The sequence below is a fragment of the Cherax quadricarinatus genome, chromosome 96 (assembly GCF_038502225.1).
Source record: "Cherax quadricarinatus isolate ZL_2023a chromosome 96, ASM3850222v1, whole genome shotgun sequence".
Taxonomy (NCBI): Eukaryota; Metazoa; Arthropoda; class Malacostraca; order Decapoda; family Parastacidae; genus Cherax; species Cherax quadricarinatus.
In genome coordinates this window covers 8,607,927-8,634,474 of record NC_091387.1, presented here as the reverse complement: position 1 = coordinate 8,634,474, position 26,548 = coordinate 8,607,927, and the positions used below count along the sequence as shown (strand labels likewise).

The following is a 26,548-nucleotide window of genomic DNA, read 5'->3' as shown; positions in this document are numbered from 1 at the left end:
AGGCCACTATGGACAGATATGTTGTGCGAAAGAAGTCCAGTGACTCTGAAGCTGGTCCTAGTGGCATTAAAAGAAGAAGGGAAGTAACCCCAGAAAAGGACTCGACACCTCAAGTCTTAATGGAAGGGGATTCCCCTTCTAAACACTAACACTCTCTCTCCCCTCCTCCCATCCCATCAATCATCACCAGATCTTCAATAAAAGTAAGTGTCATGTAATTGTGCATGCCTTTTTCAGTTTGTGTGTATTAAAATTAACATTTCATGTGGTAAAAATTTTTTTTTTCATACTTTTGGGTGTCTTGCATGGATTAATTTGATTTCCATTATTTCTTATGGGGAAAATTCATTCGCATACCGAACATTTCGCATAACAGCCAGCCCTCTTGCACGGATTAAGGTCGCTATGCGGGGGTCCACTGTATATATCTATATATATATATATATATAATGTATATTACCTTTTCATATAATTTTATATTGCTTATATTTGCGATAATAGCTAAATCGTAAATGTACTGCTTTATATTGTTATTTGACTTATGTTGTTAGGATGTAACATATTAAGTGCTCAGTTGAAGTCTTGATTGTCAAACTACTGTAATTATCGCTTGTAGCTCGTTAGACTGCCGGCTTCTGAGCTGCAATTGTCCATGTAGCTATCACGTGATCGAGGGGAAGGGGGTTGTTCTCACCTCGCCTGAAGTATTCAGTCTGCTCTAGACTCTCTTGGTGGTTGGACAGATTGTCTGTCTCATTATTCTTGTTAGTTCTGTAGAACTCTGTTCACAGAACATTGTATAGACTTCGTGATTTTCGACATTGTACTGAGGTTGTGTGTCACATAGACACTCTGAGTAACTTCTCACTTAACTTGTACTGGTATCTGTGTATTATCACAGTCAGGGATTTTCTTACGCTGAACTTAGATTCAGTAGTATGGGAGTTTTGTGACTTTTGTGGAGGATCTGCAGATGGTCCCTACGTAGTGTCGTTATATTATCTCCTTGTTCCTGATTCTGTGTCGCAGTTGCTTGTTGTATTGCTATTGGGCTTAGCATTCTTTTTGTTGTTCAAGCAGACTGTTCTGGTTGCCAGTAGGTCAAGAAGTTAGTTTATTTGAGGACTTAGTCAGTCACTTGTTTAAGTCTAGTCGAGTCGTGAGACAGAGAACTACTTAGAGCACTTACACACATACACACAAACTTGTACATATTTGTAATATCTTATTAAATGTTAATGTACCAGATGGTACTTAAGAATTATAAATGTGATATGTGCTTTCAGCACAATAATATTGTACTTGAGAGAAGTGATATTATTTTGATTACTGTGATTAATTTAATTTAATTTACTTTGATAATATACCTCTAGACTTAATAAATTTATTAAATTTTAATTTCTCTAGTTAGTAGCCTACCAGTTGTAATCCTGAAGCACTATTGAATAATATTGATTTCTAATGGATAATTGGACAAGGATACTGACTACTTGTTACGAAAACCCAGTAACAGGCTGGATGCTAGAAGGGCAGTCCTTTCTAGTATTCACTGGAGATCTCTAAGCTTTTAGAATCGCATTTTTTGTAACAACCTCTAACTCTCCATTTAATAACTCTCCTCTCCTATTTTTAACTGACAAATCCATTTGTTCTCTAGGCTTCCTTAACTTGTTTATCTCATTCCAAAACTTTTTCTTATTTTCAACAAAATTTGTTGATAACATCTCACCCACTCTCTCATTTGCTCTCTTTTTACATTGCTTCACCACTCTCTTAACCTCTCTCTTTTTCTCCATATACTCTTCCCTCCTTGCATCACTTCTACTTTGTAAAAACTTCTCACATGCTAACTTTTTCTCCCTTACTACTCTCTTTACATCATCATTCCACCAATCGCTCCTCTTCCCTCCCGCACCCACTTTCCTGTAACCACAAACTTCTGCTGAACACTCTAACACTACATTTTTAAACCTACCCCATACCTCCTCGACCCCATTGCCTATGCTCTCATTAGCCCACCTATCCTCCAATAGCTGTTTATATCTTACCCAAACTGCCTCCTCTTTTAGTTTATAAACCTTCACCTCTCTCTTCCCTGATGCTTCTATTCTCCTTGTATCCCATCTACCTTTTACTCTCAGTGTAGCTACAACTAGAAAGTGATCTGATATATCTGTGGCCCCTCTATAAACATGTACATCCTGAAGTCTACTCAACAGTCTTTTATCTACCAATACATAATCCAACAAACTACTATCATTTTGCCCTACATCGTATCTTGTATACTTATTTATCCTCTTTTTCTTTAAATATGTATTACCTATAACTAAACCAATTTCTATACAAAGTTCAATCAAAGGGCTCCCATTATCATTTACACCTGGCACCCCAAACTTACCTACCACACCCTCTCTAAAAGTTTCTCCTACTTTAGCATTCAGGTCCCCTACCACAATTACTCTCTCACTTGGTTCAAAGGCTCCTATACATTCACTTAACATCTCCCAAAATCTCTCTCTCCTCTACATTCCTCTCTTCTCCAGGTGCATACACGCTTATTATGACCCACTTTTTGCATACAACCTTTACTTTAATCCACATAATTCTTGAATTTACACATTCATATTCTCTTTTCTCCTTCCATAACTGATTCTTCAATATTACTGCTACCCCTTCTGATGTAAATTATGTGGTAGTTCCCATTGATAAGACCTCAAAAACTAAAACTTAGCACATTAATGAATTAAAATCTTTTCATACACCAGATAAAGTCCCAGTAATGACTCTGTCCTCTACCTCTGAGGACGACTCTGATTCTTTGCACTCTATCTCTAAAATTAATGTTAAACTTTCAAATTCTGTCCTCCTCAAGGACCCTTGCCCTTTAATGGAGGGACTATCTGAAACGCAAGCAACAAGTTTAACTGACCTTCTACAGTCATACCCTAATATTTTTTCGGATGTGCTGAAAAAATGTACGTTAGGTTATCATGATGTAGATGTGGGAAACTCTAAACCTATTAAACTCTCCCCCTGCAGAGCTAATCCTGAAAAGCAGAGGCTACTTCAGCAGGAAGTAGAATTTCTGTTAAAGCATGGTTTAGTGGAGGAGTCATCTAGTCCATGGGCTTCACCGTGCATCCTTGTAAAGAAGGCTTATGGAGGGTTTCCTATGTGTACAGACTACTGTAAGGTGAATGAGGTCACAATTACAGATGCTTACCCTCTTCCTTGTCTGAATGACATAATTGACTGTGGGTAAGGCTACTTTTGTGTCCAAGTTAGATCTCCTTAAAGGTTACTATCAGGCGAAGGAAATCTTTGCCTTCGTAATTCCAGGAGATCGTTATCAATACAGTTACCCCCTTCGGAATGAAAAACTCCCCCTCTTCATTCCAGAAACTTATCCATCAAGCTATTAAAGGACTTGAAGGCACGGCAGCGTACCTAGATGATATTGTTGTGATGTCTGATACTTGGGATCAACACCTACTTAGACTTAAGGCTCTCTTTGAGACCTTTCAGAGTTCCATTTAACTGTTAATTTATCTAAATCTTCCTTTGGCCAGGCCACTATCACTTTTCTAGGCCATGAAGTCGGTAGTGGTAAAGTTGCTCCTAAACTTGCTAAAGTTCTTGCTATTAAAGATTATCCAGTTCCGTATGATAGGAAATCTCTTCAATGTTTCCTAGGCATGATAGGATTTTACAGAAGATTCTATAAGAATTTCTCAGATATTGTAGCCCCTCTTACCTCTCTTTACCAGTCATAAAGTTCCCTTTAATTGGACCCCAGACTGTAAAAATGCTTTTGACAAAGCAAAAAGATTGTGTACTGCACCCATTCTTTTGTCCCCAGACTTCTCCAGGTTGATGCTTGTGAGTCTGGGGTTGGGGCAGTATTATTGCAAAACGGGAACGAGGAGTTGCAGCCTGTAGCCTTTTTTTCGTCCAAGTTCCAGCCGCATCAGAGGGCTTACTCTACCATTGAAAAAGCCCTCGCGCTAGTACTGGCTTTGGAGCATTTCAATGTTTATGTGGGCCAGACATCGCAGGTGGTCACTGTCTACAGTGATCACAATCCTCTAGTATATCTCCAAGCCATGAAGAACCACAACACAAGGCTCATGTGTCGGGCTTTACGACTGCAACCCTTTCAAGCTCTTTTTTTTTTATCCCCCTGGTGTGGGTTTTTTTTTAGTGAGGGGATGCGGGCTACCGTCCGCCTGTATCTTGGACCTATGCTAGGTCCGAGTTTAGGGTTTGGCTTTTGGTCACAAGAAAAGCTGAGCTCTATCTAAGAGTTGGATGGTGGAGAGGAAAGGCGGTCCCATTATTTTGTGCCATGGCGGCACGGTTACCACTGGGAGGTGGCAGCCTAATCCTGAGCCTTCTCGGCGTGGGGTTGTGGCATGCAAAGAGTACGTAACCTTTATTTGACGCATGTACACACCCTCATTTACAGGCTATCTCTCCCAACCAGCGAACCAGGTAACTAAGAGTTGACGATGGGGCCCCGTCGTTCAACTAGTAACCAGGTTCCAGCCAATAATAAGATGGTTTTGGCAATCGCAGAGGTTATGTGGGTACCACTCTCCTGTCTGCCCTTTTCATTCCCATTCTAGAGCTGGTTGAAGCACGGTCTGCTCTATAGTGTACATATTGCTGTTCTGAATTGGTGAAGGATAATATAAGTCAAAACTTTTCTGCTGTGTTTATTTTGCTCCCATTACACTCCTGGGTTGTAATACATACAATACTTAGTAGTTGGTGAATAAGACACATTCAATACAAGTCTTCATATATTCAGCTGAAGAGGCCTGCACAGGCTTATATATTCAAGTGGACTGTGTCATGCACTTCTGAAGTCTAAATTATTTAATCAAGTGATTCTGTACATGAACATTAGATTCTAGACACAAGGAAACAAAGATTCTAGACACAAGGAAAATTAAAATTAAACCGACTTACCTGAGTTGGAAGAGTTTCTGAGTCTATCTTGAGCTTTTTATTAGACTCTGGACTGTTTCGACTTGGAGAGTCTGGGGGTAAAGGGTCAGACTTACGCTTCTGTCCTATTGGTCGTGGTTGCCCTCCTTCCTCGATTTTGGACTTGTATTTGTCTAATATATCTTGTGATAGATAGTTGGTCAACTGTTTCCGTTTGACGTACTTGCAGTTCACCTCCATTCCCTCCTTATAAGCCTTGTTGTAGGTACTTTGCTTGTACACTGCAAGGAGAAAGATTGAAATACATGCATTAAAATGGTTTAATGTTTGAAAATCCAGACTAAAATACATGGCCCTAGGCCACACCAGAATTATTTTACCCCATTTTTTAACATACTGGCCATCTCTCCCACCAATTTCTATCCTCTCTACTTATCCCACCAAGACAGGGTGACCTAAAAAGAAAAAAGTTTCTCTTTTTAAATTTAGTAATGTACACAGAAGAGGTTACTAGCCCCTTGCTCCTGGCACTTTAGTTGCCTCTTATGACATGCATGGATTACAGAAGAATTCTGTTCCACTTCCCCAAAGCTATTACATTACATTGCTCAATTTCCTCATATCAATCATTTAATACAGCTAATACTTATATTTTGTACTTAAGTCGTGAAAATCTTACCAAAGATGTTAATATTTTTATAATCACTTACCTACTTCAACAAACTTATTGATGTCATTGGTGAGATCTATGTTTACATTCTCTGATTTATTGAAGTCAACTCCTAGGAACCAAGATGAGTGGGGTTTGTCCACATATTCGTTGTCGCGACAATTAAACGTTGCAGGGTTAATGTGAACAGTTTTTATTGCAACATTGTGCTCTAAGGTGGCGATTAGGTGTCTAATTTTTGACTCTACAAGGCCATACCATTCTAGGTGATCCTCTGGGGTTCGAGCAACAGCGATCACCACAAGGTAGTGTCTGTCGAGGAAGAAACATTAAAACTATAACAATTAGCAACCACAAGTATTAGAGAAAAACAAAACACACTAAAGGATTGAACTGTAAGATTAATTTTTTTTACGACACTGGCCATCTCCAACTGAGATAGGGTGACCCACAAAAGAGGAAACACATTCACTAGCATTCAGTCAATTGCTGTCTGAAAGAATCACATTCACCATCACTAATCGTCTTGTCATCGTATATAGATGTTGCTATTCAAATTTCACAGCCTTTATCTATTTACCATTAATAACAATTGATAACTACTACAAACCTAGGTAGTAGACTGGTAGACAGCAACCATCCAAGGAGGTACTACTACACTACTGAAGTGTAGAGTGCCTACACTCTACACTTCAGATGTCAACATATTTTGCAAAAAGCAGTACTAGAAGAATGAGACACTTATGCACCATTTGGGTATCTTTATTGTGGAAATATTTTGCAAGCTTGTGGCTACTTCAGTCCAACACACAAACCGCTGGCCGGCAAAACATTCCCACAATAAAAACTGCCCAAATGTTGTACAAATATCTCATTCTTCAACTTGTCAGTTGACCTAAACAATTTACATCAAGGCAATAGTAGCATGAATGATTGTGAAAGTTTACTCTCATTTGGGTCACTCTACCTCACTGGGAGATTAAACAAAACAAAATACCAAAAATAAACATACTTGTATTTAGTAAAAAAGTTTGGAGGCTGGAAGAGTTTATCCCAGGTGGCTTTAGCCAGCATGATGTCTTCTGTTATCTGTAAACCTGCTTTAAATTCCTCAACCATAACTGCTCTTGTTGACTGAGAGGTATTGAAAGTTGAGTTCTGCTGGGGATATGCAGGTGTGATGATGGGCATTAAATGAAATCTATCTTGGACATTCACTCGAGGATCCCACACCTGAAAAGACCAAGAGCAATGTAATAATAAAAAATATGTACAGAAACTGGAAATTTCCTGAAGGAACTTTTCAGGATCTGGTGTTGATGTTGCATTGTGAGATGCTAGCACCAACAGGCTGAGTGATCAGGCTATCGACAAAGAAGATTCGTCTGGGACTAGACTGCAGGGGTATTGAACCCTAGATATAACTTCCGAGAGCTTCAACACACCATAAAACGGCAAATATTTATCAGATTCTACTCATTTCAGTCTTATTCAATTCAGAAAAGTATACTTTTAAACTAAGATTTTCTTTTTTTAAATTCCTCACTCCCCACACACACAATTTTATTTTCCAGATATGCCACAGCTGAGGGAGTTAATGTTGAATAAATCTAGTGGCTACCTGTGAATCTAAGAAAAAATTACTTGTTAACTTGCAGTTGAGCTAACATTTAACAAATAGAAAATATTACTACTGGAATACAGAGGTACCTTTCATACATCTCCAGTAAAAACTAAATTCTCTTCAATATCTGAATGAAGTTATGGTAGTAGGTTGGTAGACAGCAACCACCCAGGGAGGTACTACCATCCTGCCAAGTGAGTGTAAAACAAAAGCCTGTAGGATTGCTGGTGTCCTTTTTTCTGTCTCATGAACATGCAAGATTTCAGGTACATCTTGCTACTTCTACTTACACTTAGGTCACACTACACATACATGTACAAGCATATATATACACACACCTCTGGGGTTTCTTCTATTTTCTTACTAGTTCTTATACTTGTTTAAGTCCTCTTATCTCCATGGGAAAGTGGAACAGAATTCTTCCTCCGTAAGCCATGTGTGTTGTAAGAGGCGACTAAAATGCAAGGGGCTGGTAACCTCTGAATGAGGTTTGCTGACAAGGTTCAACATTTTGGTACTAACATTACCTAAGTGTAGTACATGTGAAAAATACATCAATTAGAAACACTTACCTTAAAACCAAGCTTGGCATCGTAAGGTTGTTTGAGGTATACCGGTGCTGGCCACGTCCATTTTGAAAACACGAGGAAGAATTTTTCCACGAGTGTCGACGCTGTAGCATTAGGGTACAGCTGACATGTGCGTGCGACCAGCATAGCCCATGAAACTCCACCAAGATATCCAAAGACGTTACTGTATACACCATGACCTGTTGATATATAAGCATAACTTAAAAACCAAAGGATCACTACTATGCTGGCCTACCTTAGATAGGTTTTATGTATAACTTAAAAATTAAAGGATCACTACCTTAGCTAAGTTTTATATAGCCTCTCCTCACTTAACGACGGAGTTCCGTTCCTAAGACCACGTTCGTAAATGAATTCATCGCTAAGTGAGGAGCATACCGTAATGGTAGTGGGTTTGTGTCCACCATCTTTGACACTGTTTTAATGTTACCTTTGCACCATTTATTACACTTTTGGTATGTATTTTTAAATGTTTATTACAGTACTATATACTGTAATAAAGAGAATAGAGGAAATCAGCTCTAATATACATTATTTAGGTATGCATACTGGTTGGAGAGCCCATCGTAAGTCCGAGTCGCCGGTAAACAATTATATCACTAAGTGAGGAGAGGCTGTATAAAACTTAAAAACCAAAGGATCACTACCTTAGCTAGGTTTTATACATAACTTAGAAACCAATGGATCACTAAATGATAGTATCCTAAGTGAATCAAAATGAAACATTTTTCCCTTCAAGGTCAGTCTAGTATATCTGAAGATAAGAAAATAATTAAAAATTTTAAATACTCACGTTTAGCCCATAACTTTATTGCCCTTAAAGCCAAACGAAAACTTTCTCTGTTTGGCACTTGGCGTAAAATTTCATCAGTCACGCGACACCCATTAAGACTTCGCACGCACTTCTCATCCAGGTTTTTTAGAATAGTGTCATCCTTTAGGTCTACAGAGTCAGGTACCTCCTTTAACGCTAACCGAGCGAACAGAAGATCAATCTCTATTCCCTCGTATTTCATTTTAATGACAGGTACAAATGCTTCTTCTACGGCCTAAGACATTGAAAGAAATATTCATTAGCACAGTAACCTTAGACACAATATATTTGTATACAATGCAGTAGCTATATAGCTGAAAAGTAGTACATATTAAAAATTTATGATGTACAATATATTTATGAAAGTACTCGGGAAACTGGTTAGGTGTGAGCTGTTAGGTGTGAGCACTTACACTCTGGAAGAGGAGTGGGGAACGGTGGGGGTTTTGCAAGTCAAAGAGTTACTTGAACTGTGATGCCCTACCTAGGTAGATGACGACTAGCATAACAAAAATATTGAAAAAAATTACATTCCTATAATGCAAGCAGTCATCCCTCTAAATTCATAGGATATTACATTACCCTTCCACTGTCCATTACATTGAATTACATCACTGAGACAGGGGTCACTGATGCAGTTCTCTGTCAGGAAAGCAATGAGCAGTAAATTTTGGTCTAGAATGAGAGTATGGATTTGTGAGGCAAGTGTGCACAGTATAAAAAAAAAAATCCTGCCTCATGCATGCTGCAAAAAACAAAACTGTGACTATGTGTATGGTGTAAAATTAAGGAATATACAAATGCTAAGAAATTCCAGCCCATTCACACCTTAATGCTTGTAACATAAACAATAAAAACTTACACGCATCTCTGTTACTTCTGGCTGATCCTTCAAGAGGTCATAAAAGCTACCAAAATAGTCACTTCGTTCAATGTGTCTTGGAGCAACACACAAAGCGTCAATATCCGCACCTTTGCCAGCCACTCCAAGTCGGTAAGATCCAAATGTACAAATCTTTCCACCAACTGTATCTGCAATCTGAAGATGTATATACGGTATTAAGGAGATATAATGGAGAAGCAATATGTCTGCTGTCAACAGTTGATCAGTAAGTGAGATGGATGAGACAGAGAGAAAGGGGGGGTGAGTGAGATGTGCGAGAAAGAGGGGCGAGTGAGATGTGCGAGAAAGAGGGGCGAGTGAGATGTGCGAGAAAGAGGGGCGAGTGAGATGTGCGAGAAAGAGGGGCGAGTGAGATGTACGAGAAAGAGGGGCGAGTGAGATGTACGAGAAAAAGGGGCGAGTGAGATGTACGAGAGAGAGGGGTGAGTGAGATGTACTAGAAAGAGGGGCGAGTGAGATGTACGAGAAAGAGGGGCGAGTGGTGAGTGAGAGCAATAAAAGCTGGAGGGAGGGAGGGTAGGGAGAATGTTGACAAAATTCATCATATAATTCATTTTTCAAAAGATGACTACTGTATGCACAGTATATTTTGTGTGTAGTGGGTTCCTAAATATTTAATACCAGTCTAATAAAAATATAGTATTTTTTAATAATTTTTCTCAAGTTTCTTTTAGGTCACTTACATTTATATTTATATTTATCAAATAATACACAAATACAAATATTATTGCCCTCATTGATAATAACAAAAGTTTGAATCTACAGGTCAACAACCCAAATTTAAGCTCTGAGCTAGAGTGGATTCCAACCACACAATAGTTTTTAAGAGTTCTTTTCAAACTTGAAGTTACAAATAATAGAATTCTTGTGAAAGAATGTCATGAAAGAAAATAAATTGAAAGATCTTGCATGAAGGTAAAAAAAATAATGTGTACCAACCTAAAAAAAATAAATATAATATTTATTGAAGGGATTCAGGGAAGTGCAGTGCCTGCACTCTGAAGGAGGGAGTGGATGTGGGAAGTACAGTGCCTGCACTCTGAAGGAGGGGGTGGATGTGGGAAGTACAGTGCCTGCACTCTGAAGGAGGGGGTGGATGTGGGAAGTACAGTGACTGCACTCTTAAGGAAGATGTAATTATTTTAACTGCTATGTCAACATTCTTCTGGCAAGAGAGCAATTGAAAGATTGTGGGGGAGGGGGTCACCTTGGTGAGAAATAGCCAGTGTGTCAAGTGTGTAAGAAGTGGGACATAAAGTAACTGATAAAAACTCACCTGAGGAGGCATATTCTTAACGTTGATGCTTACATCTCGTATCCACTGTGTCACCAACGTATTCAACTTGCCCAACACCTCAAATCTGAATAGAGAGAAAGAATGCACTGTCATATGAGAAATAGTGGAACTGGTACTGATTAGCTGTAGGTACAAAACATTAAGGCACAAGTATTATCTCAAGCAATACTTTCAACAAATCTTTCCAGATGCTCTGGAGAGCCAGGATAACACTGATCCACAAAGGTAGTAATGTTACTAACTACAGACCAATCTCTAATCTTCAATTACTATCAAACATATTGGAGAAACTGATCCACAAGCAACTGTAAATGTACCTAACATAGCACAATGTACTTACTCCTAGCTAATTTGGATTCAGACATAAAAAAAAGTAATGATGCAATAATAAAAATGCACAACACTGTTTATTGAAGAGAAATGAACATCTTTTTTGTCGATCAATGAAACCCCTTTTGATACCACTGATCACAGCATATTACTACTCAAGAGGAAAGTTACACATATTTCCAACTCCCCATCATCCCCCTAGCAATGTAAAGTTTAAAACAAGTTGAATGTAATTAAACTGACCTGTGATTCAACTCTGCATCAGTCTCAAACATTCCTGCATCTCGAAGGTATTCTTCCAGTTCCTTTGTGTGTTCTAAATCGGAAGGCTTGGGTTTGGCCAGGCTGATTGCTGATGTCATGCCCAGTGTTTTACTGGCATCCATGTTGTCTGTAAATATACCGTCAATTAGTTACTACAGCATATAATGAGTTCATGAAAAGTAGGAATAACAGTAGGAACAGAAACACAATATTTGATAATTAAAGATAAAGATGCCAGTCAGTAAAACTGAGGGTTCACTCTGTATTCAAATTCATAATTGATTTCCACATGTGGGTATATTTCCAGTCATGAAGGTACTGAGGATATAACAGTGGTAGATGCATCTGCCACAAGACACTTGGTGAAGTAACTCAACTGTGTGAAAATCAGTTACAATAGACAGAGATACACTAGGAATAGAGTAAAGCGAGTAATTTACAACATTAAAGAGAGGATCAGCTTACAATAATAGGTAGACCAATGTTAGCAACTACGATGAGTTTTCACTTACAAAAAATGAGAATTTTTGGGTTATACTGATGGGTAATTTACACTATATATCATAATTGTTCTTATGTATTCATGTGTCTAAATAAACTTACTAGTGTAAACTACCTGGGAAAACTAAAATTAATATTCAAGTGAGATTCCTAAAATTATTTTTGCATTTATGCTTTGGCAGGAAATAATTTGCATGCAAATAATCCAATCTTTTGGTTTTTATATTCATGAAATAATGCAAGGGAAGAATAATTTCAGGTCCTTGGATCAAGAGCCCCTCAATAGCACCAGGGAGACCCTTGAGAATTCTATTATTTTCTTACATTCGATATTAAGAGTGGAGTAACACTGAGTATCAAATTCTATAATTTCTATAATTCTATATCAAATTCTATAATTTTTTTCAATATAAACCAAAAGTAAAAAGTAACCCAGACCAACCCACCGAAAATTTACATCTAAATCTAAGTTAACCCTTAAACGGTCCAAACGTATATATACATTCACCTGCGCAGTGTCCCGAATATTCTGAGGGAAAAAAATATTTTTTTTAATAGGAAAAAAAGGCATGTGGTGCCCAGGCGTCCCCAATTTTTTTCACATGGCGCACACTGAGTGCGCACACCCATTCTCTCATGTCTAGGCGACTCAGGCCCATCGTGCCAATGTTGAATGAATGACAAATGAAACATATATATACGTTTGGGACGCTACACGAGAGAACGTATATACAGTGGACCCCCGGTTTACGATATTATTTCATTCCAGAAGTATGTTCAGGTGCCAGTACTGACCGAATCTGTTCCCATAAGGAATATTGTGAATTAGATTAGTCCATTTCAGACCCCAAACATACACGTACAAACGCACTTACATAAATACACTTGCATAATTGGTCGCATTGGGAGCTGATCATAAAGCGGGGGTCCACTGTATATGTTTGGACCGTTTAAGGGTTAAGTAAACTTTTTTTGCAACTGCCTACCAATGGATTATCTTTATCTTTTGCCACAATGGACAGGTTCATACAGTATCTCTGTTGTACAATCCATATGATATTTTATAGTTCGCATATTGCTACACTCACAGGCTCCTAAACTTGCTGTTAACTCGTACAAAAATTATGAAAAGTGTTAGAGAAGTTAACGTTAATTTTCCAAAAATGGAAATACGAGGACCAAAGTGGAAATACGAGGACCAAAGTGGAAATACGAGGACCAAAGTGGAAATACGAGGACCAAAGTGGAAATACGAGGACCAAAGTGGAAATACGAGGACCAAAGTGGAAATACGAGGACCAAAGTGGAAATACGAGGACCAAAGTGGAAATACGAGGACCAAAGTGGAAATACGAGGACCAAAGTGGAAATACGAGGACCAAAGTGGAAATACGAGGACCAAAGTGGAAATACGAGGACCAAAGTGGAAATACGAGGACCAAAGTGGAAATACGAGGACCAAAGTGGAAATACGAGGACCAAAGTGAAAATACGAGGACCAAAGTGAAAATACGAGGACCAAAGTGAAAATACGAGGACCAAACTGAAAATACGAGGACCAAACTGAAAATACGAGGACCAAACTGAAAATACGAGGACCAAAATGAAAATACGAGGACCAAAATGAAAATACGAGGACCAAAATGAAAATACGAGGACCAAAATGAAAATACGAGGACCAAAATGAAAATACGAGGACCAAAGTGAAAATACGAGGACCAAAATGAAAATACGAGGACCAAAATGAAAATACGAGGACCAAAATGAAAATACGAGGACCAAAATGAAAATACGAGGACCAAAATGAAAATACGAGGACCAAAATGAAAATACGAGGACCAAAATGAAAATACGAGGACCAAAATGAAAATACGAGGACCAAAATGAAAATACGAGGACCAAAATGAAAATACGAGGACCAAAATGAAAATACGAGGACCAAAATGGAAACAAGTCACTTTTTGGGTTATCGTGGTGGGTAATTTACACTGTATGATAATAACGGAACTTATGTGTACCAGTATATAAACAAACCTACTAGTATGCTGAACCACAGAAGGAAAAATGGTGAACTTATTTCTCCTAACTTTTAGTGAGTTGTAGCCATGGGGTCGTGACTTTTATATTATCAATGATGCTAGAGGGTAAAACAAGCAGCGGTACTTGCCCTGCGACAGGTCCAGAGTGGCGGAGAAAGTGACCCTGGGCTTGTGAGCTCTAGATCCTCAGGTCTGAGCTGACCATCAGCCCAACACTTGCAACAATCTCTCCCTGGGTTCGACTCCCCTCCGCACTCTCATACACAACGTACGTGGTCGCACTTTTTTCCACTTATATCGTGCTGCACTCAGAACACATTTCTCCGGTAGATCATTGTATCTGTATGGGGTCGGTGGTCGCTGCTCCCACCATTACTACATCACTGACTGCTGACGTAGCAGCAGCAGCTATGGGGTACGGTGGGTACTATGGGGTACGGTGGGTACTATGGGGTTTCCCCTTAATTGGGGGTTGTCAGGGGGTTAACCTCGAGGGGGTAATTAAGTAGGTTGACCCCCAGCAGCAGGTTCACGTCACTAGGGGGGGGATTTACCCCTTAATTGTGACTTTCGAGTGTGTCAGCAGGACACCTGCCGCTGATGACTCCAGCAGGTTAACTAGCTAACATGTGAGTCACTACTAGGCTCCACCTGCTGCTTCACACACTCCCTCACCCTCTCTCAACTTTCTGCTGAGCAGAAACACTAGTAGGTGAGCAGAGTGAGGATATAAGAGGGTGATAGAGGCGCCTCAGTAACCTGGTAAACAAAGCTCACTAGACTGACAACAACAAACATGGCGGACAACACTTCCCATGACGTCACAACTTCCCACTTTCTTTGATCAACTCCGCCAGGGATCATATATATATAAAACTTTAATTGCTTTATAATAATAATAATAAAATAACTATAAAAAATTTGTTAAAGTTACAATGTGTGTTTATGTATCATAATTTGATTGGAGCAAAGAAAGCCACCATCATGGCGAGGTATTTCGTGTGCTTATACACACATCTTCAGGGGAATGTTAGCACATGAGAGCTCAGGTTTTATTTAATATATTCACTGTGATTTTCTTTCTTCATATTTGCAGTCAAGGGTTTTATTGTCAAGTCTTCCAAATACAACTTTATATTCACCTCAATATATACATATCTCTGTATACAAACTGGTATATTTTACTACATATGTTGTGGAATAAAATATTTTTTTTACTGATGGTGAGGTTACATACAACTTTATGTAGTAGATAGACTTTAAACCCCCATTAACCATGTCTATCACTGTGTACCGGTGGCCCAGTGGCTAAAGCTCCCGCTTCACACACGGAGGGTCCGGGTTCGATTCCCGGCGGGTGGAAACATTTCGACAAGTTTCCTTACACCTGTTGTCCTGTTCACCTAGCAGCAAATGGGTACCTGGTTAGTTGGGTGTGGGTGGCATCCTGGGGGACAAGATTAAGGACCACAATGGAAATAAGTTGGACAGTCCTCGATGAAGCACTGACTTTCTTGGGGTATCCTGGGTGGCTAACCCTCCAGGGTTAAAAATCCGAACGAAATCTTATCTTACACACTAAAATATTGACTGTTATAGAACACGTTACATAGAGATATAATAACCTTCATGTATTTGATTGGATTTCAACCACTATTAACTAAGGAATTAAAATAATTTCGACTGATATTAACACAAACCTGAAATGCTCTACACAATCCTACAGACTTTTGATAACATATAATTGGAAAATCCTAGAGGAACTAATACCAAATTTGTACACGGAAATCCCTATGACAGCACGAGATGTAACATTACCCCAGTGAAAAACGGGCACCACGAGTACACTAAGAGACAACAATAAGTGTCAGGGGACCAAGACTGTTCAACTGCCTCCCAGCATACATAAACCCCTGGCTGTCTTCAAGACACAACATTAACTCTTTTAGTTGAAGTCTTGGCAGTAAAGATTGAAACGCAACCTTGTCGTTGTGGTTGTATGACAGCCTCCACTGCAATTGGCTGTCTGGAGAACCTTTTAACTGAGATTTGTAGTTAACAATGTTTTAGCAGAGATAATAACCCCAGGAGGCATCTCAAATAAAAATGTCAGAAATCTGCACCAAATTCACTTTAAGCCAGTAAATAATGGAGCCAACAAGACTGAAAAACACGACCTCATCTTCACTGATAATCTGGTAAGAAATATAACAGTAACGAAGACAACAGAAATACAGACATGTCTGTGCAGGAGCCTTCACCAAATTCAACTTCAATAACAAAAACATACATTGGGAAAAAGTCAATAATGTCCTAAAATTCAGTGTTATTCACTAATCTTTGCAAGAGAGCCACTTCGGTTAAACACATTGATTGAGAGAGCCGCAGCTACTGCAAGTTAGCGTAACTCAACTAAATTAAGTACACTGAGCTGCTAGCGCTCGCGAATACCACTGTCCTAAATGAAACAAGCTGGGAAGATATCCTAAACAACATGGATCCGTTACCTTTGCCTAGAAAGAATTAACTCTGTGGTTCCTGATTAATTCGAGAATTTCTGATATAATAACGTGTCTTAAATATTCTATGGAGAAGAAATAGACACAAGGGCCCTTCCGAGTCACTAAAAACAACAGATATAGCCCTGTAACATAGTCTTGGATGGTCTCCCCTGCCTCTCCCAACTACTGGACCACTGTGATATAGCCCTGGATGGTCGCTCCTACCTCTCACAACTACTGGACCACTGTGATATAGCCCTGGATGGTCGCTCCTACCTCTCACAACTACTGGACCACTGTGATATAGCCCTGGATGGTCGCTCCTACCTCTCCCAACTACTGGACCACTGTGACTTTGGATGTACTGGAGGACAGATACAGATGTAGTATACACGGACTTTGAAAACCCTCAACAAGTGCCATCATGGCGTAATAGCGCACAAAATGCGTGGTAAAGGAATAACAGTAACAGTAAAGTCAGTGGCGGCTACAGTGAAAAACTCCGTTCCACAGGGTACAGTACAGATTGGTTGATCAGGCCCTGATCCATCACGAACAATAAATTCCAATATCAGTACTAACCTAGAACACTTTAAAGTTGCAACCCGGACACGGGTATGTCATAGACTAAGTAGGTACCCCAGGTACCTACTGACTGCTAGTGAACAGGACAACAGGCGTAAGGAAACACGTCCAATGTTTCTACTCTTGCCGGGAATCGAACCAGGAGAGAGAGCACAACTTAGTAGTACCCACAGACAGTGGCCAGGCTTCAAACACTTTATTGTACAGCAATAAAGGAATGGAACAGACTGCCTGCACATGTCAAAGCCAGTGACTTAAGAAATCGTAATGACACGATTGCAAATAAACCATACCCGCGGCCGGGATTGAATCCGCGGTCATAGAGTCTCAAAACGCGACGGGCTGGAGTTTTGAGACTCTATGACCGCGGGTTCAATCCCGGCCGAGGGTATGGTCAAAGCCAGTCATTGCATGAACCAGTTCAAGAAGACTGCCAAAAGGTGTCTGATGAATGTAGCTACAGAAAGGGAGGGGAATGATTTTCTATTTTTTAGCTAACATACGTGTAAATTTTACCTTATTCCTAGTAATGACCCTCGTGTAGTAGATAGTCTTAATGACCCTCGTGTAGTAGATAGTCTTAATGACCCTCGTGTAGTAGATAGTCTTAATGACCCTCGTGTAGTAGATAGTCTTAATGACCCTCGTGTAGTAGATAGTCTTAATGACCCTCGTGTAGCAGATAGTCTTAATGACCCTCGTGTAGATAGTCTTAATGACCCTCGTGTAGTAGATAGTCTTAATGACCCTCGTGTAGTAGATAGTCTTAATGACCCTCGTGTAGTAGATAGTCTTAATGACCCTCGTGTAGTAGATAGTCTTAATGACCCTCGTGTAGTAGATAGTCTTAATGACCCTCGTGTAGCAGATAGTCTTAATGACCCTCGTGTAGTAGTCTTAATAACCCTCGTGTAGTAGTCTTAATAACCCTCGTGTAGTAGATAGTCTTAATAACCCTCGTGTAAAGTAAAAGGACACAAGTGCAACTAATGTGACATTTATTGTAGCAACGTTTCGCTCTCCAGGAGCTTTATCAAGCCATGATAAAGCTCCTGGAGAGCGAAACGTTACTACAATAAATGTCACATTAGTTGCACTTGTGTCCTTTTACTTTACATATTGTCGGTAATTCTACCAACTTTATTACAACCCTCGTGTAGTAGATAGTCTTAATAACCCTCGTGTAGTAGATAGTCTTAATAACCCTCGTGTAGTAGATAGTCTTAATAACCCTCGTGTAGTAGTCTTAATGACCCTCGTGTAGATAGTCTTAATGACCCTCGTGTAGTAGATAGTCTTAATGACCCTCGTGTAGTAGATAGTCTTTTTAGTATGATAATAAGATGTTATCTCCATTATAGAATAAGACACTCTAACTTTTATATTATAATAAGGTAAAAGGACCAGGTTCTCTACACACATGCTGCTATGTATGATAATTCTATGTAACTGTATTTGTGTATACCTGAATAAACTTACTCTGAGCGTGTGAAGCAAGATCTTTACCTACCAGGCCACGGACCGACCTTATTTTCGTACATTAGTTTACCCTATTATGTAATTGATAATTACAAGCGTAATAACTCGTGTACACGATAGGCTGTAACCCCAATTAATCACCCTCCCATACGTCTACAAAATGAAGCAATTATCACACTGGTATGAAGCGCTAAACTATCATGAGTTGCTCAGTGCAAGAACTGGAAACTCGATCCTCCTTCCTCCTACCAGACATTCATTTGAGAAAAATAATAATGAAAATAAATGGTATAAAATACCGACACAATGGAAACATAAATACATGTGCAGTTTAATGTGATCCTTTGTTGACAACGTTTCGTCCACACAGTCAGTGATTTGAAAAAAGCCACTGTGTGGCCGAAACGTTGTCAATAAAGGGTCACATTAAACTGCCAGAAAAACAATAATAATAATGGACGGAACGATATGTTTCGTCAACCAGTGGCTTCCAATACAAAGACTGATAACAGGCTGAGGGACTGATTACCTCAAATTCCTTCTGTATTGGACTGGTTGGCGAAACATCTCTACAATAAACCTACCCAAGTGTTACCCAAGTCGGTTCTCTGAACCATTTATCTACAGTACATAAACAACTTATACAGAGAGGGACTTACGATGTCTTGAAGGTCCACGAATGGTGATACTAATAATTAAAATGATCATGGAAGCCAGTATATATAGGAGAGTGAGAGGTGTCACCGGGAGAGAGGTGTCACCGAGAGAGAGGTGGCGATAGTAGTAGAAGAACATAAGAATGTAGGAACACTGCAGAAGGCCTACTGGCCCATACGAGGCAGGTCCTTATCAAAACGACATCTACCTAAAGCTACTCAAGAAATAACTCCCGTACCCCTTGAAACCAATCAAACCCAGCCCCTCCCACTCATATATTTGTCCAGTCTCTTCTTAAAGCTACCCAAGGTCCTAGCCTCTATCACCCCACTGGGAAGACTGTTCCACGCATCTACAACTCTGTTAGAAAACCAGTACTTACCTATGTCCTTTCTAAATCTAAATTTATCCAACTTATATCCATTATTTCTGGTTCTTACCTGGTTCGACACCCTCAGTACTTTATTGTCTCCCTTGTTTATGCCCGTCATCCACTTATACACTTCAATGATATCTCCCCTCATTCTACGCCTCTCCAGAGAGTGGAGATTGAAGGCTTTAAGTCTATCTTCATACGGGAGGTTCCTTACACAGTAAATCATTTTAGTCATTCTTCTCTGTATGTTCTCTAATGAGTCTATGTCCATCCTGTAGTAAGGGGACCAAAACTGAGCAGCATAATCTAAATGAGGCCTCACTAGTGATGTATAGAGCTGCAAAATAACTTTTGGACTTCTGTTACTTATAAGAACATAAGAACATAAGAAAGGAGGAACACTGCAGCAGGCCTGTTGGCCCATACTAGGCAGGTCCTTTACAATTCATCCCACTAGCAAGCATTTAACCAACCCAATTTTCAATGCTACCCAAGAAATAAGCTCTTATGTGCAAGTCCCACTCAAATCCAACCCCTCCCACTCATGTACTTATCCAACCTAAATTTGAAACTACCCAAAGTCCTAGCCTCAATAACCCAACTAGGTAGACTGTTCCACTCATCAACTACCCTATTTCCAAACCAATACTTTCCTATGTCCTTTCTAAATCTAAACTTATCCAATTTAAATCCATTACTGCGGGTTCTCTCTTGGAGAGATATCCTCAAGACCTTGTTAATATCCCCCTTATTAATACCTATCTTCCACTTATACACTTCGATCAGGTCTCCCCTCATTCTTCGTCTAACAACATAAGAACATAAGAATGTAGGAACACTGCAGAAGGCCTACTGGCCCATACGAGACAGGTCCTTATCAAAACGACATCTACCTAAAGCTACTCAAGAAACAACTCCCGCACCCCCCAACACCAATCAAACCCAGCCCCTCCCACTCATATATTTGTCCAGTCTCTTCTTAAAGCTACCCAAGGTCCTAGCCTCTATCACCCCACTGGGAAGACTGTTCCACGCATCTACAACTCTGTTAGAAAACCAGTACTTACCTATGTCCTTTCTAAATCTAAATTTATCCAACTTAAATCCATTATTCCTGGTTCTTACCTGGTTCGACACCCTCAGTACTTTATTAATGTCTCCCTTGTTTATGCCCGTCATCCACTTATACACTTCAACGATATCTCCCCTCATTCTACGCCTCTCCAGAGAGTGGAGATTTAAGGCTTTAAGTCTATCTTCATACGGGAGGTTCCTTACACAGTAAATAAGAACATAAGAACATAAGAATGTAGGAACACTGCAGAAGGCCTACTGGCCCATACGAGGCAGGTCCTTATCAAAACGACATCTACCTAAAGCTACTCAAGAAACAACTCCCGCACAAACCCCAACACCAATCAAACCCAGCCCCTCCTGCTCATATATTTGTCCAGTCTCTTCTTAAAGCTACCCAAGGTCCTAGCCTCTATCACCCCACTGGGAAGACTGTTCCACGCATAAGAACATAAGAATGTAGGAACACTGCAGAAGGCCTACTGGCCCATACGAGGCAGGTCCTTATCAAAACGACATCTACCTAAAGCTACTCTGTTAGAAAACCAGTACTTACCTATGTCCTTTCTAAATCTAAATTTATCCAACTTAAATCCATTATTCCTGGTTCTTACCTGGTTCGACACCCTCAGTACTTTATTAATGTCTCCCTTGTTTATGCCCGTCATCCACTTATACACTTCAATGATATCTCCCCTCATTCTACGCCTCTCCAGAGAGTGGAGATTTAAGGCTTTAAGTCTATCTTCATACGGGAGGTTCCTTACACAGTAAATCATTTTAGTCATTCTTCTCTGTATGTTCTCTAATGAGTCTATGTCCATCCTGTAGTAAGGGGACCAAAACTGAGCAGCATAATCTAAATGAGGCCTCACTAGTGATGTATAGAGCTGTAAAATAACTTTTGGACTTCTGTTACTTATACTTCTTGAGATAAATCCAAGTAATCTGTTGGCCTTGTTGCGCACACTGAGGCACTGCTGTCTTGGCTTTAGATTTCTGCTTACCATGACTCCCAAGTCTTTTTCACATTCTGTATGACCAAGCTCTACCTCACCTAGATTATAGCTTCGAGGGTTATTTTCATTACCAAGGGCAAGTACCTTACACTTATCCACATTAAACTTCATCTGCCATTTCTCAGACCAAGACATTAATTTGTTCAAATCGTCCTGGAGTTCATTGATATCCTCCTCAGAGTGAATTATACGGCCTATCTTTGTATCATCAGCAAACTTACTCATGTCACTAGTAATCCCTTCATCAAGGTCATTAATGTAAATTATGAACAAGAGAGGGCCTAAAACTGATCCTTGTGGAACGCCACTAGTGACTAATCCCCATTCAGATTTCACTCCATTAATGGTAACTCTCTGCTTTCTATTGGTAAGTCAATCCATGCTAGAACTTTACCTCCTATACCATGAGCTGCCACTTTTCTTAAGAGTCTATTGTGAGGTGTTGACGTGTACTTAGTCAGTGGTGACGTGTACTTAGTCAGTGGTGACGTGTACTTAACCAGTGGTGACGTGTACTTAGCTCTGTGAAGACCTGTTTGTGTGCTCTTGAGTGGTGACCTGTACTTTGAGTGCTGACCTATACTTAACTCTGTGAAGAAGTGTCTTGTTTGCTCCCGTGGACTGAACCAAGATGCCCTCCATCGAGCAACTTTACCAGCAACTTAAGGAAGAATTGAGGGCAGCGAAGATGGAGATACGGCGATTGACCGAGGAAAACAAGAGGATTCGTAGTAGTCCTCCTGTTTCGAGTCCTCAGGTCAAGAAGGGATCGTGGTCAGTGGCTGGACAGCAGGGGACGACGAAGTTGACGATCAAGAAGACGAATGGAAAGCCAGAAACGATGAAGAAGAAAGAGACTGCTGTGGAAACTCCCGTGGAAACCTCCAACGCATTCTCGGTGCTACCCGACGAATGTGAGTCTACTACTGGGATCGTCACGACGAACGACAACAAGGAAGGTAAGAATATTGTTGTTGTTGGGGATAGCCAGGTTAGATACATGGATAGGGCATTCTGCTTGAAGGACAGGAGTAGGAGACAAAGGGTATGCTTTCCTGGGGCTGGGATGGAGGACATTGTTAGCCGGCTTGACAACATCATGAACGGTAATGGGATCAATCCTATTATTTGCCTCAGTGCTGGAGGCAATGATGTAGGCAAGCGTAGAAGTGAGGATTTAGTTAGAAAGTTCAGGACAGCTATAGACATGATTAGGAAGAAGGGGGGGCGCCCTGTTATATGTGGCATTTTGCCAAGAAGAGGTGTTGGTAATGAATGGTTGTCCAGAGCAATTGGTGTCAATTGCTGGCTGGACAAATACTGTAAGGAAAATGCGGTGACATTCATTGACAACTGGGACCTCTTCTATGGCAGAAATGACATGTATGCCAGGGATGGGGTTCACTTATCTAGGTGTGGGGTGGGAGCACTGGCCAACGCAGTGGAGGGAGCTGTTAGGTCTTTAAACTAGGAATAGTTAGTGGTATGGGTTTCTGCGGGAAAACTGTGAAGTCTCAGGGTAGTAATATGAGTACTAGGAGAACTAGTAATAGGCAAAATGAGGTGGATATCGGAAAGCCAGTGGCACTAATTGACAAGGACAGTAATAGGTTTAGTGGAATAACAGAAAGGAGCAGGAATGATAAAGAGAAAGGAGGGTCCTTAAGTATATATTACACAAATAGTCGCAGTGCTAGGAATAAGATGGACGAGTTGAGACTAGTTGCTAGTGCAGGTAACATAGATGTATTTGCCATTACTGAGACGTGGTTTAATTCAAAAAGTCGGGACATGCCTGCAGAATGTCACATTCAGGGTTTCAAATTGTTCCAAGTAGATAGAAGTATCGGGAAGGGGGGTGGGGTGGCATTGTATGTCCGAGATCGCTTGAACTGTTGCATTAAAACGGGTATTAAGTCTGAAGTAACACATACAGAGTCTGTTTGGATAGAATTCTCAGAGGGGCATGAAAAATTAACTTTAGGTGTGATATACCGTCCCCCAAATTTAGATAGGGACCAGGGAAGACTACTATGGGAGGAAATTGTTAGGGCCACAAGGCACGATAATGTAGTAATTCTAGGAGACTTTAACTTTAGTCATATTGATTGGAATTTCTTGACTGGGAATTTAGAATCATACGACTTCTTAGAAGTAGTTCAGGATTGTTTTCTGAAGCAGTTTGTGACAGAACCTACAAGGGGTAATAACCTGCTTGACTTAGTTCTGGCAAACAATGAATCCCTTGTTAATAATTTAGAAGTTTCAGAAGAACTGGGTGCTAGCGACCACAAATCAATTACATTTAGAATTGAATGGAAGTATGATAGTAGGGATAACTCAGTAACAGTCCCAGATTTTCGCTTAGCAGATTACGATGGGCTTAGAGAACACTTATCATCTGTTGACTGGGGTAACGAAGAGAGCTATCAATATGACAGTTTTCTGAACACAATACATGCTGCTCAAAGAACATTTATCCCTTATAAAGAAATTAGATCAAATAGAAATGACCCAAAATGGATGAATAATAGGCTGAAATATCTACTAGGGCATAAGAAAGGAATTTATAGGCGTATCAAAAGAGGCGAGGGTCATCTTATGAATCAGTATATTGACACTAAGAGGGACATTAAAAAGGGGATAAGAAAAGCTAAAAGGGACTATGAAATTAAAGTTGCTAGGGATTCTAAAACTAACCCAAAAAGTTTTTTCCAGGTATATAGAACAAAAGTCAGAGATAAGATAGGTCCCCTTAAAAATAACTATGGGCATCTTACTGACAAAGAGAATGAAATGTGCTCGATTTTAAATAATTATTTTCTCTCGGTTTTTACACAGGAAGACACTAATAATATTCCGGTAATTAATTTTTATAGTGGATCAGAAGAAGATAAATTATGTAACATCACAGTCACTAGTGAAATGGTTGTGAAGCAGATAGACCGACTGAAGCAAAATAAGTCACCGGGTCCTGATGAGGTTTTTTCAAGGGTTCTAAAGGAATGCAAAATGGAAGTCTGTGAACCATTAACTAATATTTTTAATTTATCTCTTCAAACAGGTGCAGTGTCTGATATGTGGAAGATGGCTAATGTAATTCCTATTTTTAAAACAGGGGACAAGTCGTTACCGTCAAATTACCGCCCAATAAGCCTGACCTCAATTGTAGGCAAATTACTAGAGTCAATTATAGCTGAGATTATAAGAAGCCATCTCGATAAGCATAGCTTGATTAATGATACTCAGCATGGATTCACAAGAGGCCGGTCTTGTCTAACTAATTTATTAACTTTCTTCAGTAAAGCTTTTGAGGCTGTTGACCACGACAAAGAATTTGATATTATTTACTTAGATTTTAGTAAGGCATTTGATAGAGTTCCGCACCAAAGACTGTTGAAGAAAGTAGCAGCTCATGGCATTGGGGGAAGGGTGCTCTCGTGGATCGAATCATGGCTCACAGACAGGAAGCAAAGAGTGTCCATAAATGGGGTTAAATCCGAGTGGGGATCAGTAACAAGTGGCGTTCCACAGGGATCAGTCTTGGGCCCGTTGTTGTTTATAATATATATCAATGATCTTGATGAAGGAATTACTAGTGATATGAGCAAATTCGCTGATGACACGAAGATAGGTAGGATAATTGATTCAAACGTAGATGTTAGGGAACTTCAGGAGGATTTAGACAAACTCTACTCTTGGTCAGAAAAGTGGCAGATGCAGTTCAATGTAGATAAATGCAAGGTTCTGAAGCTCGGGAGTGTCCATAACCCTAGCACTTATAAGTTAAATAATGTAGAACTTAACCATACAGATTGCGAAAAGGACTTGGGGGTTATGGTAAGCAGCAACCTTAAACCAAGACAGCAATGCCTAAGCGTACGTAATAAGGCAAATAGATTACTGGGATTTATATCAAGAAGTGTAAGCAACAGAAGTCCAGAGGTCATACTGCAGCTTTATACATCATTAGTAAGGCCTCACCTAGATTATGCAGCTCAATTCTGGTCTCCATATTACAGAATGGACATAAATTCGTTAGAAAACATTCAGCGTAGGATGACTAAATTAATACATAGCATTAGAAATCTTCCTTATGAAGAAAGACTGAAGACTCTTAAGTTACATTCACTTGTTAGACGAAGAATGAGGGGAGACCTGATCGAAGTGTATAAGTGGAAGATAGGTATTAATAAAGGGGATATTAACAAGGTCTTGAGGATATCTCTCCAAGAGAGAACCCGCAGTAATGGATTTAAATTAGATAAGTTTAGATTTAGAAAGGACATAGGCAAGTATTGGTTTGGAAATAGGGTAGTTGATGAGTGGAACAGTCTACCTAGTTGGGTTATTGAGGCTAGGACTTTGGGTAGTTTCAAATTTAGGTTGGATAAGTACATGAGTGGGAGGGGTTGGATTTGAGTGGGACTTGCACATCAGAGCTTATTTCTTGGGTAGCATTGAAAATTGGGTGGGTCAAATGTTTGTTAGTGGGATGAATTGTAAAGGACCTGCCTAGTATGGGCCAACAGGCCTGCTGCAGTGTTCCTCCTTTCTTATGTTCTTATGTTCTTATTCATAAGTAGGATTATTGTCAATAAAATCATTAGCTAGATAACCCCAATCAAGATTAGACAGATGTTCCCTAAGTCCATTATAATCGGCAGAACGAAAATCGGGGATTTTTACTGTATTATCATTATTCTTGCATTCCCAATTAATGCTAAAGGTGATGGATTTGTGATCACTTGCGCCAAGCTCTTCAGTGATCTCCAGATTATTCACTAGTGTTTCCTTATTTGACAAGACTAGGTCTAGCAAATTATTACCCCTGGTAGGTTCAGTTACACTCTGTTTCAGAAAACAGTCCTGAA

General features: G+C 39.8%; 1 protein-coding gene across 4 annotated transcripts in view; it reads right to left on the bottom strand.

The window, feature by feature from the left end:
- hrg (poly(A) polymerase hiiragi) overlaps positions 1-14,793 on the bottom strand; it is a 68,692-nt gene extending 53,899 nt beyond the window's left edge. For all 4 annotated transcript variants that reach the window (XM_053795567.2, XM_070105069.1, XM_070105070.1 and 1 more), the window contains exons 1-9: positions 14,112-14,793; positions 11,423-11,570; positions 10,829-10,913; positions 9,511-9,687; positions 8,628-8,883; positions 7,817-8,013; positions 6,633-6,853; positions 5,661-5,932; positions 4,972-5,231 (exon numbers count right to left, since the gene is read on the bottom strand). In XM_053795567.2, the coding sequence (XP_053651542.1) occupies positions 4,972-5,231; positions 5,661-5,932; positions 6,633-6,853; positions 7,817-8,013; positions 8,628-8,883; positions 9,511-9,687; positions 10,829-10,913; positions 11,423-11,565 (1,611 nt within the window). In that variant the 5' untranslated portion in view covers positions 11,566-11,570; positions 14,112-14,793. The remainder of the gene's footprint in view (positions 1-4,971; positions 5,232-5,660; positions 5,933-6,632; positions 6,854-7,816; positions 8,014-8,627; positions 8,884-9,510; positions 9,688-10,828; positions 10,914-11,422; positions 11,571-14,111) is intronic.
- Positions 14,794-26,548: the final 11,755 nt, after the last annotated feature.